Below are 15,445 nucleotides of genomic sequence, written 5' to 3'. Positions count from 1 at the left end.
TTTTACAGTCAAACTGTATAGAACTGCTTATTCATGGGCTCTTAAAGCTGGACAGGAAGATTTTTCTGACCAAGATTAATAGATCAACAGTACACTATGCAAACTATATATAAAAAAGGTAAAGGACCCCTGACAGTTAAGTCCAATTGTAGACAACTCTGGGGTTGCACTGCTCATCTCACTTTACAGGCCGAGGGAGCTGGCATTGTCCACAGACAGTTTTTCCGGGTCATGTGGCCAGAATGACTAAGCCGCTTCTGGAGAAACCAGAGCAGCGCACGGAAATGCCATTCACCTTCCCACCAGAGTGGTACCTATTTATCTACTTTCGAACTGCTAGGCTGGCAGGAGCTGGGACCGAGCAACCGGAGCTCACCCAGTCGCAGGATTCAAACCGCCGACCTTATGATCAGCAAGCCCAAGAGGCTCAGTGGTTTAGACCACAGCGCCACCCACGTCCCATGCAAACTATAATTGTGGATAAACCTGGATGCTGAAAGGGTCTCTTTGTATTAAGATTAATACTGTACTAATACTACACCACATACCCACAGTCTATTTTATACAAGCAGTTCTGCTTATCTTGAGCATTGAGAGTAAAACAACCTTTATAGTGTGTCCTAGAAGAATTCATTCTAGGACACATATCCACACTGATGCTGCCTTGTCTGGACCAGTCAGCACTTCATGGCTGCATAACAACCATGGAGCTGTTTCAATACAGCATGTGCCAGACATACTTCAGGTCATGATCAAAATCTGTTTCTTGCTATAGTAGATATTAGAAAGAATATGGTGATCGGGGGTAGGGGTGAATATTACCTTGTTATAATATACCATATTTTTCTGTGTATAAGATTCCCCCATGTATACGACGGCCCCGATTTTTGAGCCCAAAATTAAGAAATAAATATTTTCAACACCAAACAGAACTTTGATATTTTATTAAATATTCAATATACCAGTATATTTAGTACCATATATTGAAACAACAAACAGAACAACTTTGCCGATATATTTGGTATCGTAATTACGGTAGGTAATTTTTATTTATTTATTTGGAGCTAGTCAGCATTATTATAACGTGCAGCATAAGAACTGGAGTGGCAGCAGCACTGGAGCAGAGCTGGGAAGCTGAGCTGGAACGAGAGCATGTTCCCGACGGCCAGGAACTGGTCAGCGCCACAATGCAAGAATCATAGCTAAAGAACCCTTTAAGAGGGAATTCGTATGCTGCAGAAGTCAAATTGCTTTTTTCTGCTCCGCTCTCAAACACCCAGGGTAGCAAACTGAATGCTGCCCCTTTGGCCCAAATGGTCCACCCGCTGCCTCTCCCCCAGCTGTAGGGTGGCTGAGTGGGAGGAGGCAGGCAGACTCTGGAGGCCCCACGGTGCACCCCGCCCCTATGGGCAGCTCACCCCACCCCAGGCGCCGGAGCGGATTCCTCCGCTGCTGCAAGGAGCTGCGATTGCCAGATCTGCCTGAGTGAGTGTGCTTGGGGAATGGGGGGTCTGGGTAGCCAGGGAGCGACTGAAGGAACCAGGTGGAAAGCACAATGTGGGAGCTGCTGAAGGGAGTACCAGACCAGGGTTTGTCATGAGGTCAATTGTGAGGGGAGGCTGGGGGGGAAATAATATGGATGGCGACATGTATTTATTTATATATTTAATTGCAACATTCCGTGTATAAGACGACCCCCAATTTTAAACCTGCAAAATATGGCAATACAAACCCTGATGAGGTTTGTATTAACTGTGAATGACTCCCTCTGCAGGGGTGGGGGACCAGTTAGATCAGAGCTGTCCTCTGTGCATTTGGAGAAAGGTGTCATCAGCATGCTGATGACACACAACTCTCTCTCTCCATTCCATCAGAACCAGGAGAGGCTGTGAAGGTGTTGGTCAGGTGTCTGGAAACAATGATGGAGTGAATGGGGACCAGTCCTGATAAGGAGGAAGTGTTGTGGGTGGGTGGTTCCCATGTCTGCGATATATGTGTACATCCTGTGTTCTTGGATAAGTTGCTCCACTGAAGGATCAGGTTTGTAATTTGGATTCAAACTTCTCAATGGAGTCTCAAGTGCCTTCTGTGGCTAGTATGCTCAAGCTTAGGCTGGTCCACCAGCAACCGATATTCATGGACTGAGACAGCCTGGTCTCAGTTGTCTATGCTCTAGTAACCTCCTGATTGCACTACTGTAATGTACTCTATGTGGGCCTGTCCTTGAAGACAATCTGGAGGATACAGCTAGTGCAGAATACAGCTGCAAGCAGGGCACTCTGAAGAGACCACTTAACACCAATCCCGAAAACATGGCATTGGAGATTAGTGAGCTACCAGAACAATTTTGAGGTGTTAGCACTAGCATATAAAGCCCTAAATGGCTTGGGACCCAAGTACCTATCAAAAATTTCAGCCCCCAAAATTGGCAGGTGAGGCCTTGGTGGTAGTTGATGCTGACCTGTGACATGGCCTTTTCAGTGGTGGTTCCCTGGTTGTGGAATGCCCTCCCTAGTTCAGTGTTTCCATCACTATTAACTTTAAATAAATGGGACCTGAAACAAAATGCTGTGCATGGAGTGCTGTGGTTCAGAATTCCAGCCATTCCATGCCACTCCTCAACCCACCTGAGATTTTAAGGGAAGCCATTCATAAATGGAATCAATTAAAAAATATTAAGGCTTACCATGAGATTAGCTTTCAGTGATTGATTCAGTTGTAGCGCAGGAACGTAGTTGGCACGCTGAAGATGATGAACTAAGAGGAACTCATGATTGTTAACACCAGCGCTTGTCCTCAAGAACTTCTCCAGACACTCCTAAGGGGAAAAAAGAATTTATAATATTAAGCTTCCTTTTCTGGAGCAATAAGGGTCTAATTATGCAAACACACATGTACATAGTGTCAATGAGATTTCCAATCACTTTTTGGAGTAGAATTGTACTTTCAGAAGTTATTCATCCCCAAGATTACCTGTTCAGTTTCTGTGAATGGTAGCTTTAGCAAATCTTCCATCAGTCCCAGCCCCTGACAGGTTTCGTATACATGTTTAAGCATATCTTCTACATTTAACCGAGTAGAATGCTGCCGCAGCACACTCCAAGCTTCCACCATACAACTGCAATCAATTTTTGAAAAGTAGATTAATGCTGTGACAGATATTTCTGCTACAGGAAAATTGCATTAAAAACTAGTATTACAGATGTGCCAAGGATGTAGGTGTTCATCCAATACATGCTATCATGGCATTTATTTATTTATTTAAAAAGCACGCCAATACCATAAAAATGAGTATTAGTATCTTATCAACTGGGGAACATTTTTCTTCTTGAATACAGTGATATCACAAAGAGTAAAAATAAATGCTGCACTTTTTTCACCTGTTAAACAGCAAGACAGTAAGGTGAAGTATTACTTCACTGTTGCTCATCAATGATGGCTTCATTGTTTGTATGTATCGGAGGGCTCGCCTGTGCTCTCCTTGACACATCAAGAACTGAATTATCCTTATGTGCTGCCAAGGCAATTTGATTGTAGCTGGATGAAACAGATAGGTCAGGGAATTCTGCAAGAGTCCAAGACAATATTCAGAAACCTCCCGTGCACTTTCAATCTATTTTCTGCTAAACAGTTTTCTACACTGAAATGAAATTACGGAATTCAACATATACACCAATTCTATAGGACAGCAAGATCTGTCCTATAGAGCCACCAGTTAGTTGTGCTCCCACTAAAGCAAGTTAAACAAGACATTGTAAGCAGGTTAGTTAGTGTTAGTGTTAGTATAGCTAGTGCAGTGATGCTGAGAACTGACAGCTCAAAGCCAGGTGATTTCTAATTCTTTCCCCATCTACACTGAAAGGGACTGTTGTCAGTGTAATAGTCATGTCCCACACTGCTGCAACACCAATAAGATACTGGCAGCATCAGCCCACTATAATCCTGAATAGAGAGCTAATACAGAAACCATTGCACTAGAAAGCATCATAATTTTATTCAATTAGTATGCCATTAAATTGAACAAGGGCCATAGCTCAGTGTCAGACTATCTGCTTTGCATGCAAAAGTTCCCAGGTTCAATTCTCAACATCTCCAGCTAAGGCCGTGAGAGACCCCGTCTGAAATCCTAAACAGCCACTGCCACTGAGCTAGACAGACCAATGAATTATCACTTTATATACCCACCTCAAAGTCATTGTGATCCAAACACCAAAAACCTTGGATTAAGTTAACCAGACCTATAGGAATTGCAAATGCGGTTGGGAAGGAGCCCACTGAAGTATCAGCCTTGTTTGGACAGGAATGCATGATGTCCAACAGTAAATAAATTGTCTAATTATAAATATTAAGGGCAGTCATTATTTGAGTTTGTTTTCTATGACGTGCTAGAACAGACACATTGTACAACATAAAACCATCTTTCCTGCAGCTTCTTCCTTTGGTTTTTTTGTCTCCAATAATTAATATCTTATGTTTGTGATTTGCATGAGAACAACCAAAGTCCAAGTATATTCTTGTTTGCTCAACCACTTATTTGAGTTGAAGCATGCAAACTGCTAGGGAACCTGTTCTAAAACTGCATGAGTTCCAGTGAAAGCCCTTGTGGAACAGCAGCAGCTGTTATTTTCATTCTGCTTACACTTCTTTTAACTATAACCTTATGCTTAAGTAAAGTAGATGTATTTGTAACAGACATCGTGACTGAGAGAATACAGTGCTGCATAACAGTATGATTTAACATATACAAATATCCCACAATTTTTTGGAATGCAGCAATTATTTAACAACAAGAACTTGCATTACAATGGAGAAAAATGCTAGAATTAAGCAATGCTTGACATAGGTAGCTGACAAACCTTAACTTTGTGTATGAAGCAAAAAAATTAAGAGATATCTAAAGAATTAGGATGCTGCCTGTAACAAAGAGATTTACCAAATATTAAAATTTTATATACAGTGTCCATGGAGGTCCGTGCATTTTTCATCACCTTGATAGCCAAACAAAATTTGTTGATGCAACCAACCCAGGTCACTATGCTTATTTATTGCCTATGACACTGTGCTGAGGATTAGCAGCCAAGTGAAACTACAAATACAAACATTTGTACCTCCCCCCTAAACAAAGAACTGAGCCTCAGAAAGATTTAAAAGGAGCTACACTTGCAGCACAGCAAGATGGCATGCTTGCTTTATAAATTCCTCTGTGGTTCAGACTGAGGTCTGGGAGATCTGAGGGTTTCTCACCAGAGTAAGAGAAATGCAGAGTAAAGTGTCCAACATAAAAAGCTGGGGGTGGGGTGGGGGAAAGAGAATCAACTCAATGTTATTCCAATAAGATTCATCAAATCAGTTTATGTAAAAAGGTTATCTTTCAAGAAACAGATTATGTTTATGGTTATGTGAAAATTATGAGGTCCCAAAAATAATATATACAATTAATTTATATGGGGGGGAGTAGAAAAAGTTAAAACTGTAAAAATTTTAAATAATGATTTAGTTTAGTAATTTGAGATCCTTGGTTATGGTGTGCAATACATGCACAGGTGATAGGGCTGGTGGTTCTGTTCTTCACATTGTAGCACAGTCCTCAGGTTGCTATTCTCTAAGTCCATGAGATGGCAGATACTGCTCTTTTTTTGCAATTCCTTGCTTTTGGACATCATAAGTTTTCTTCATCATACACCTTAAATTCTACACATTCATGAATTGCCAATAAAAGGCTATTCTCTGTATGATGTATTTTAAAGACAACATTATATTTAAGTCTTTGAAAGGATACAGTTGCATGCTTGTAGAGATCGTCAATATTTTCCAGTAAGTAGAGATCAAGTAGTGCCTATAATGCAGAACACACTGAGTCAAGTACAGCATTCCATTTGTTAAAATATTAGAAAATCTTCACCAATCATACTTACATGTAATGTAGGAGGAGGGTATTTTCCTGTTCCTCCATCATCTCTCTGCCACAACTTCACTACGGAATGGCCTAACTGGGAAATCAATCCATCAATCATCAAACAATCAGGGTTCCATTTGCCTCTACAAATAAAAAAAGTTGTTGTTTTTTTAAAAAAACTTATTTCCCAGATGTTGAAAGCATATTTACCATTTCTATTAAATGACTGTGCAATTGAGATTTCTCTCATAGAGAGCGAGAAATCTGAAACAAAATTTGAAAACTTGAATGCATTGGTACAGGGATCTCTTTCAGCCTGACAGTGACATTCCCTTCTGTATAACCTTCTGCGAGCTGCATGCCAGTGGTGGGTGGGGCCAGAGGAAAAAGTGGGTGGGACAATGAATGCAAATTTTACCTTAGTAAAGTAGCCTAGTTTCTATGCACAAACACACACATACCCTATTCTTCCATCTAGGCAAGCAATGGGTATCCTTAGAGTTCAAGGACACATTCCAGCCAAGGAGAACATTCAAGTGGCATTTGAATCAGGGTCAGGGAAGGGTATAGCTTGGGAGAGGGAATGTGGCTAGGGAGAGTCCCAAGTGTCATACACAGTGGAGGAATGTATTTGGTCCCCTGGCCTGAGGCTGCTCACTCTGACTGTAGACATTCCTTCTGTAAAGCCATTAAAAACAATTTAAGCTTTCCTGAATATAGGAAGCAGCTGGATTTTATTAGGCATAGATTTTTATTACATGCTACAACATATCCTGACAGAACAGCTTACAGTTCGACAATACAAGAGAAGGGAAGTACAAAAACTGCAGTTGTAGTGCTCGTAGAAGTAATGTTTATATATACATTTTGCAAACAATGAGTGTCCATAGGCAAACTGTCAGGGAACTGCCATCGGAGCCAGAGGAGGAGGGAGGGCTCCAGAGGGATGCCGGAGAGCGTCCCAGGAGGGAGAGAGGCAGCCCATCTGCGGGGGAAGGAAATCAGCATAGCACCAGTGGAGGAGGGGGGCAGATGGGGGAATCGGAGAGAAGGCTCCAGGACTCCTCGCCGGAGACCAGCGGGGAGAGCACGGGTCCTCCACTGCCCACACCCTCCCTGCGCAGAAGACTTCTGCGCAGGGAGAGTAGGCGGAGACTTGGCGTCAAAGAACTTCTTTGCTGGAAGAAGTTCAAGAAACGCCCACTGACGGATACTGCCAGCGATTGAGACAGCCACGGATGAGTGGCTGTCCGGACAGAAAGGGTTCACCCAGGTGACTCAGCCAGGTGTGGCGACGACTTACGCACAAGCAACCCCCCTAGAACCATTACACAAACGTTTTGCAATTTTTGAAGTGCAAGCGAGTCCCTTAAGCAATCTTGCCTACACCTTGGTGCTTATCTCCCTGATAATGAAAACCCATAGGCTATGACGTGATTTGAAACTTCATTTAGTAAGAGATTACCTTGATAAACGTTCCAGCTTCTGACGACACCCAGCATAAAAATGTTGTACATGTTGGTAATTATAGAATGGTTTTGACAACTGCATATCTTCATCTACCAACAAGAGAGAAATGCTCATTTTAAAAACATTGTTAAATGAAAACAACTAAAAACAGAAAACATAGAAATGATCATCTCTGCAATTTGAGAACGGCCTCAGCCCAGTATACCTGAAGGAGCGTCTCCGCCCCCATCGTTCAGCCCGGACACTGAGGTCCAGCGCCGAAGGCCTTCTGGCAGTTCCCTCACCGCGAGAAGTAAGGTTACAGGGAACCAGGCAGAGGGCCTTCTCGGTAGCGGCACCCGCCCTGTGGGACGCCCTCCCATCAGATGTCAAGGAAATAAATGATTATCTGATTTTTAGAAGACATCTGAAGGCAGCCCTGTTTAGGAAAGTTTTTAATGTTTGATTCTATTTTTAATATTCTGTTGGGAACCGCCCAGAGTGGCTGGGAAAACCCAGCCAGATGGGCAGGGTATAAATAATAAAGTGTTGTTGTTGTTGAAAACAGTTGAACTCTACTGAAGCAGAGAAACTACCAGTGTTACCTCATTTTTTGAAAACTACCTTTGCATGCCACTTGGCTACTCAAATCACTGAAAACTATAAATGCTGTATTTGTCAAATTTTAGCCAATGGGATTAGAATTAAAGATAGGCTTGTTCATGTTTCAGGTTATTTTGATGCAACTGAGTTGTGTCCGAGAACTGAAATTCGATTTTTAAAGGCTTACCTAAACTTTCTGGAAGAAGGCTGGATCGACAGAACCAGATGACCACTTGCACATACAGTGAAAGGAGACTGGTTACAACCTGCTTATTTGTCAGATCTGTAATGCCTGAAAATAAAGCAACAAAGTTGTGTCAGCTTTTAAGCATAATGCATCCTTTTGAAAGCACTGATAGATCACAGCAGATCATTCACTGGTAAACTGTCACAATGCAAACTGTCATCGTCTATCTACTTGGTAGATTAACAGTCTACTTGGGTATGCATTCCTTCTCGCATCTTGGTGAACAGAGTCATCATTTCTGGCTCTACTTCCCTCCAGACTGATTTTAAAACATACTACTCCCATCCCAAGTACAGCCATAAAAAGATACCAAGCCAACTGTATTAGAAGTTCAAGACCCAGAATTAAAAGTCTAGAAATTCTGAAAAAGCTTTCCTTTAATCTTTTTGGTATAAACATCCTATGATTTTGCAATCAGACACCAGTTATTATTATTAAAATAAAATTTAAAAATAGAGGCCCTCTCTCTTCACCAAGGAGATGAAATTTAAAATAGCTGTAAATACACATACATAAACTGCCTTACAGGAAGGGGGGGATAACATTCCTATTCATTAGAAAGTTACATAAAATGTGCACCTTAGATTGGATCTCATTTACACACCTTTTTCTGTGAGTTCTTGTGCTTCCATTACAAAACAGCTCAAAACAGTACTAAGGTTGCTAAGAAGTAACTCGCAGTGCTGCAAAGACTGTAGAGTTTGTGGACCAATAAAGTTAGATGACCCATCAAATAGTGGGACACCTTTTAAAACAAAGACAAAAATTATGACAATATTAGTTTGAAGTGAGTTTAAACATGCTTTCCCTTATACTAGATGAACAAGTAGCCCAGCCCATTTACTAAATATGCTCAACAGAAACTTTCATACCACCAAATCATACTACTTACATAGTCGAACAAAGTCTTCCTTAGTGCTAACCACTTTATTCCATGTCCATTCAAGAACAAAGCGCAAATTAGGGGCAGAATCTGGTTGCTCTGAGAAAGAAAGAAAGAAAGAAAGAAAGAAAGAAAGAAAGAAAGAACAGAAGTTATGATAATAAGTTTTACGTGCTAGAGGAAATTTTAATCAAATTGTAAGGCTTTATTTACCTTCGGAGGTCCACTGTTTGATGAAGCTAGTGAGAAGTCCTAAGGAACTAGTTTGGATAGCAGCTGACAATACAGCTTCAAATTGCTCTTCCTAAAACAAAATAATAATAAAAACTCATTGATCACTCCTAATGCTGATTCAAGTATTCTCATGCTTATAACAGGTACAGGTACAGGTAAAGGTAAGGGACCCCTGGAATGGAGGAATGTGACTGGGAAAAGATGAAAAAGGGAGAAAAACAGACATCAAAAGGATCCTCACATTGTCTAGATAGGTCAGTTCTTGGTTTACACCGAAAAGCTATTTGAAAATGTGTCTCTAGCCCATAGATATGAATGGAGAAATCTGGAATCTGGAAATTAAGTGCTTCCCTCCATAACATTTTGTGGCAGGGCCCCATTTATAAAGTTTTTATGCAGATGTTAAAGTCATGAATACTATATAATACAGTGGTACTTTGGGTTACATATGCTTCAGGTTACAGACTCCGCTAACCCAGAAATAGTACCTCGGGTTAAGAACTTAGCTTCAGGATGAGAACAGAAATTGTGCTCCGGCAGTGCAGCAGCAGCGGGAGGCCCCATAAGCTAAAGTGGTGCTTCAGGTTAAGAACAGTTTCAGGTTAAGAACGGACCTCCAGAACGAATTAAGTACTTAACCCGAGGTACCACTGTACTGGTCAGACAAGGATGTACATCACCAAATGATCCAGACAGTCAATTAAAATGAGTCCTGAGTGCACACATTTAAGCCTACTTTCATGCATGCCTACATCAGGAACAATATCTGAATTTAACTAGATTTAAGTGTTTAAAAAGAGAGGCATTGTGAAAACACTACATTTTCTTTTCCGTATTTGTCATGGACGCACCTGGCTCAGACTTGAAGGCTGTACATCGATAAATCTTGGAGAAAGCAAGCCAGCGACAAGACATCTGTTATAACTATCAGGAATGGCTTCATTTAAGGAACCACCAAATTTTTTTAAGAAATGCAATGTCTGTAAATAACAAAACACTATTTATTAAGACAGCAAAAATTAAGCTGTCAGCAGTAAACTGCAAAACACAAGTCATAAAAAAGATTAAACACTCCCTGCCAAAACAAAGGCTGATGAGTAGTAGTTATACTTATCACTTTCCCCTATAACCATAAAGGGAAGATTTATAGAATTCATTGTTTTCTTTCTGTGGATAGGAAGGCTAGTAAGAATCTTGGAGCCAGGAACTTCTGTGGACTTTTTTGCAAGGCTGTGTGTTACTGCTCTTGAGTACCATTTTGGCAGCACTCCATAGAGATTCATGGACATTTAATTGGTCTGTACTCAGGGTGTTGCTCACTGTTGAGCCTATGTACTACTGTTGTTAGAGATACACTGGGTACAACTAGAACTACCTGGGGACTGGAATCCAAAGAACCTTGTGCATGCATGGAAAGCACTCGAGTACACATAGACACAGGGTACTTGTTTTCTATTCCACCTACAACTTACATAAACTGTCACAGTGGAGGCCCTCCTTGAATAGCCTTTCAAGGTTAGAGGGAAGGTTGCATCAGGAAAACCCTATTACGAAGCAGGACTCCTTGCTTCTTCTGCATAAAGCACTCTTATGCATTCTGTTATTCATCTACCCATCATCTTCCAGGGGCAGTGTGCAGAAGTATGAAAATTCACAAAACATATAAACACAGTACAGCATTTCTTTTTAAAAATTCAGGCTAAATGCATAAAGCTAAACAACAACAAAAGGCAGTTTCAACTCAAATTCTATTTAAAATGCCTGGGCAAACAGGTCAGTCTTAAGTCATGAGCAGGCTGGTATGGGAAGAGGCACTGCCCTCAGGTGTCTGGGTCCCTATTTAGGGTTTTGAAGGTAAGGACCAGCCTTCAAATTGGACCCAGAGCTGAACAGGCAACCACTAAAATTCTTTCACAACAGGTATAATATGGGCCACCCTAGCTGTGCCAGCTGGATTTTTTCACTAACTGAAGCTTCTGGATCATGTTGAAGGACAGCCACACATATAATACGTAACAGTAATCCCAGTCAGGGTAACCAAAGTGTGAATCACCATGACAAAGCTATCCTGCTGCAAAAATAGTCAAGGTTGGCAAAAGCACTAAAACAAGATAAAAGGTGTTCTAGGCAACCAAGGCCACCTGAGCCTCATGTGGTAATTATGGATCAACTAGTATCAATTGCGTATCTGGTCTTTAAGGGGAAGAAAAAAACCTGCCTGAATACCAGTTACTGAGAGATGAGAGCTACCTACATACACTGCCTTCTCAGGATTCCATTTCAGTTCACTGACCTTCATTCCAAGTCATTATTAAGTGCAGAATTGAATGCTTCTGATAAAGGTGTATAGTACAATCAGGTAATCACAATCTGACTTTTGATTGGGAAGGCCTTTGCTTGCTTTCGGTGAACATTCTCAGACACATTAGAATAAAACTGCCATGGTAGAACTTACTTCTACCAAATGTTATATGCTGATGACTGCTAAAATTAGTAAAAATGTGAACAGGAAAACATCATAATGAGAGCAACAGAGAATTAAAACTTACATCTTTTTGAAATCCTGTGCAAGTGACATGAACAACCCCAGTGTTCAGCAAACAAGTGGCATCTAAAGAATAGAGAATTTCATTAGATTATATTGCTGCCAGCAACATTAAATAGGTATAATGCTCAATGAGCTGAAAGGTAAGACAAGTTCCTTATTTGCTTCCTATTCTGACAACTTCCAAGCTTTTCTCTAGATACGATTTATGACACAAATTGTGCAAGAGACCCAGAGCAATACAGATTAACTATTTTGTAGAGAGATTTGTTAGAAACGTGCAGATGTGCTTGCAGCCTACATGCTGGGTGAGAGACTGAAAGGGTGTTGAACTTTGGAGCAGAAGTGCTCAACTACGTAAGGACCTCTGCTTATTATATGCTTAACAGAGGCAGGCACAGCTCATGTTCAGTAAGGCCCCTCCTTAAGTCTGATTGCATGTTCAACTATCTCACTTCTCCCATTTGCCTACATACAGACTACATGAACACTGTTTCTAAAATAGTTCAGGGAAAGTTATAAAATACTAGTGCAGTTCACAATATAAAAACACATAAAAAGTTATACAGCCACTGTACAGAAGAGTTCACTTTTTCCACCAGTGATATTATTGGTAACAACCAATAAGTACCCTGTGACACAAAGACGACCAATTCCATATGAAAGTGCAGCAATGTGTTGTTAGCTGGGTAAAGAACTGGATTTTTCTACCTTAAAAATACCAAAAACGAAATGAAGAAAAAATGCTTTCCCCTCAGACATTTGGACCACCTGCAATAGAGCAAGGGCTGTGCATTTTTTGCCTAACAAATCATCTAGACATTCCCTTCAATTAGTAGCAGTCCTAATTGCTAGAAATGATACACAGAATACAAATTTCATCTCTGAATGTATTCCTGAACATGTTCCTGTAGAGGTAATTGATGGTACACATACCAAAGTTGTAGGTGCTTGGGTTAAAAAATTGTTCAGGTGGAGGATACGAAGGAGGTACACCACGACTTAAGCTTCGCTCATGTACCAAGACATCCAGAATGTGATGTGGAGAAGTCATGCTCACTACAGCATCCAGGGACCATAATGCAAAATAGGGGCAATTGTGTAGAAATTCCCCAGGCCTTGAGAAAGCAGTCCAAAAAAATAGTTAGACAAGCTGTTAACATACTAGATATTATTTCTGAAAATCTATGAAGAGAAGCTGCCATTTCTTACCTTAATGAATCTGGCATTTGAGCATGATACCAGCGATTTATGTCAAATATACCTAAATAGGTAGATGGATTGCCTTGACCATATGTGTTTACTTGCCAGCTGAAGATTGATACACTTGTATCAGGTGATATGACTAGGAGGAAGAAAGAGATGGTACTACTATAAAAGTGCTGGAAGCTACCAATTACACAAATACAGCTCAAGAGCAGCAGTTCAGAAACCTTTACTTTATCATTATTTGTTGATATAGAACTGAAAATATTAACCAAAATTTATGCAGAAACGCATTCATCACAGAATACTCAATGCAGAATTAGGAGGTTTTTACACAGCATGTTTTCATTCTTAGTTCTAATGGTAAGTTTTTTAATGCTTGATGTACCAACCTTCATTAATACCATCTTCTCTGTCAACATGGCTTCGAAATTTCTCTACTGTTTGACAACCGATCAATTTGGTGTTGCTAGTCTGCCCTCTTAAAGAGAAAACTCCACCTGTGAGGTCTAGGCTGTACCTTTCTTCACAGTATTCTAAACCCTGAGGGGGAGGGAAGTAATCACGTTAAGTCAATGTGCAGTCTACAGGTTAGTAAGTTCTGTTTTAATAAAAAAGGAATGCTTAAAATTAATATCCCAATTATGACACAGAAGAGTGAGATTAATACAAGGTAAAGCACAAAAAGGAGGGAAAGACTGATGCCAGTAGCAGACTTTTGCTTCGGTTATACATGCTGACAATTTTCACATTTTTTGAAAGGATGTCAAAGAGAAAACTGGTTCCACCAAGCACAAGAAGCATATTTACTTATGAGAATAGCCTGCAGGAGCATTCCAACAATAAAAGAGTTCTCCAGGAAAGCTATCCTATGTAGGTATTTTAAATAAAAAGTTGATGTTCAGAGTTGCTTTAGGGACAAAAATATCCTGTCTCAAAGTGGAGCTCTTATTGTATGAGTTCTCATATCCTGTAAAACATACCTGTTATAAGGTACACACTGCAGCATTCCATGAAATAGAAACAGTTTGTGACAGCCAATATTAGTTATTCAGAATCCACCCACTGAAATAATTAGGGTCTATTCCTAGTATGACCCACACCGGATATCACTCAGTGAAATTTGCTATATATTCTTATTAAGTTGTAGACAGAATGATAAGACAAAATCCTCTTGGCATTAACCAACTGGATCAAGTAAACAGAATTCAACACCGTCAAATAGAGTTAGAAGTAAGTTCATTTTTTGACAATCAAAGGAAATTGCTATGAAATATAAATGTATTTGAATGTATTTTTCCCCATATCTTGAAATGTTTCATCAAACAAACATTTAATTATTGCCAGAGAATGTAAAGTTAGCATAGCTCTGGAGATAAACAGGAAAAGGAACCTTTGCAACTCTTCAATTTATCCTGTGAAAGTCATTGAAGGAACCAGTATGAAAAACATGCAATGCAAATGGTAACTGAAATATCAAAAATAAGACAGAGGAGGTGTCAAGTCTAAAGCAATACTTGATCAAAGTTAGACCTTTCTGTGAGGTTTCAACAGTCCATATGAATTCATGTCAATTTGTTAGGCAAACTGTGCTTGAGCTGTAGTATATGAATATAACAGTATTATGTTTAAATTAAAGCAATATTAAAAGAGGCAAACCCAAGAAAAAAATCACTTTATAATGACAGGATGTTGAAGCACATGACAAACTAGGAAGCATCTGAGGAATTAAGCCCAGGGGAAGAAATAAAACACAAGCATTAAAGTTCTTTTTAAGCTAGCCAGAATGCTTGGGGCACTGTTAAAAAACAAAACCCAGAACTCTATACAATCAGTGAGGGACAGGCAATAAAAATACCTGCTCAAAACACAAGTAGATAAATCCAGGAATTTGTTTTGGCTTTTTATGACAGTACCTGAGCCTCAAACAAACTAGAATAGAAGTAATGACTTTTGCATGCAGGACAAGTTGATCATTTATATGAAGCATTGTTACAGACAATTTAAATCACTATAAAGAGATCACTGAAACTGCTTCCACATGTTTGTTCTTCACAGGTGCCTCAAGTCTGGAAGCTGTTCACCAAAAGAAAAGTCTTTGGCTAGTGCCATGAGCTCCATTTCATGTAGTCTAACTACATACACCTTCGGGTAGTATCCTAAGGATTATTTTCCACATATTTGGCTTCTTATAGATTCAATGCCAGGAGCACTGACAATGGGTGGCAGGAAAGAAAGCTAATTTACACCTATTTTTAAGCCAATTGCATTATATTATTGTGCATACAAGTTTCATTTTATCATTTCATTTTTTAAGAATGCAAACTCAGTGATACAAGCACACTCCAGATTTGTTAATTGGATTAATAAAGAGCAAATGTA

At 40.0% G+C, this 15,445-nt stretch overlaps 1 protein-coding gene across 3 annotated transcripts in view; it reads right to left on the bottom strand.

Moving 5' to 3' along the window:
* AHCTF1 (AT-hook containing transcription factor 1) overlaps positions 1-15,445 on the bottom strand; it is a 50,462-nt gene that overhangs the window by 13,646 nt on the left and 21,371 nt on the right. For all 3 annotated transcript variants that reach the window (XM_079969422.1, XM_079969420.1, XM_079969421.1), the window contains exons 8-23: positions 13,456-13,606; positions 13,070-13,202; positions 12,794-12,975; positions 11,862-11,923; positions 10,164-10,292; positions 9,292-9,382; positions 9,088-9,177; positions 8,800-8,940; positions 8,136-8,240; positions 7,362-7,455; positions 5,916-6,039; positions 5,780-5,836; positions 4,186-4,332; positions 3,381-3,565; positions 2,974-3,118; positions 2,687-2,818 (exon numbers count right to left, since the gene is read on the bottom strand). In XM_079969422.1, the coding sequence (XP_079825548.1) occupies positions 2,687-2,818; positions 2,974-3,118; positions 3,381-3,565; positions 4,186-4,332; positions 5,780-5,836; positions 5,916-6,039; positions 7,362-7,455; positions 8,136-8,240; positions 8,800-8,940; positions 9,088-9,177; positions 9,292-9,382; positions 10,164-10,292; positions 11,862-11,923; positions 12,794-12,975; positions 13,070-13,202; positions 13,456-13,606 (1,968 nt within the window). The remainder of the gene's footprint in view (positions 1-2,686; positions 2,819-2,973; positions 3,119-3,380; positions 3,566-4,185; positions 4,333-5,779; positions 5,837-5,915; positions 6,040-7,361; positions 7,456-8,135; positions 8,241-8,799; positions 8,941-9,087; positions 9,178-9,291; positions 9,383-10,163; positions 10,293-11,861; positions 11,924-12,793; positions 12,976-13,069; positions 13,203-13,455; positions 13,607-15,445) is intronic.

Source organism: Podarcis cretensis, assembly GCF_951804945.1.
Source record: "Podarcis cretensis genome assembly, chromosome: 3".
Lineage (NCBI taxonomy): Eukaryota > Metazoa > Chordata > Lepidosauria > Squamata > Lacertidae > Podarcis > Podarcis cretensis.
Note: the sequence above shows the minus strand (reverse complement) of the source record. Positions and strands in the feature narration are given on the sequence as shown.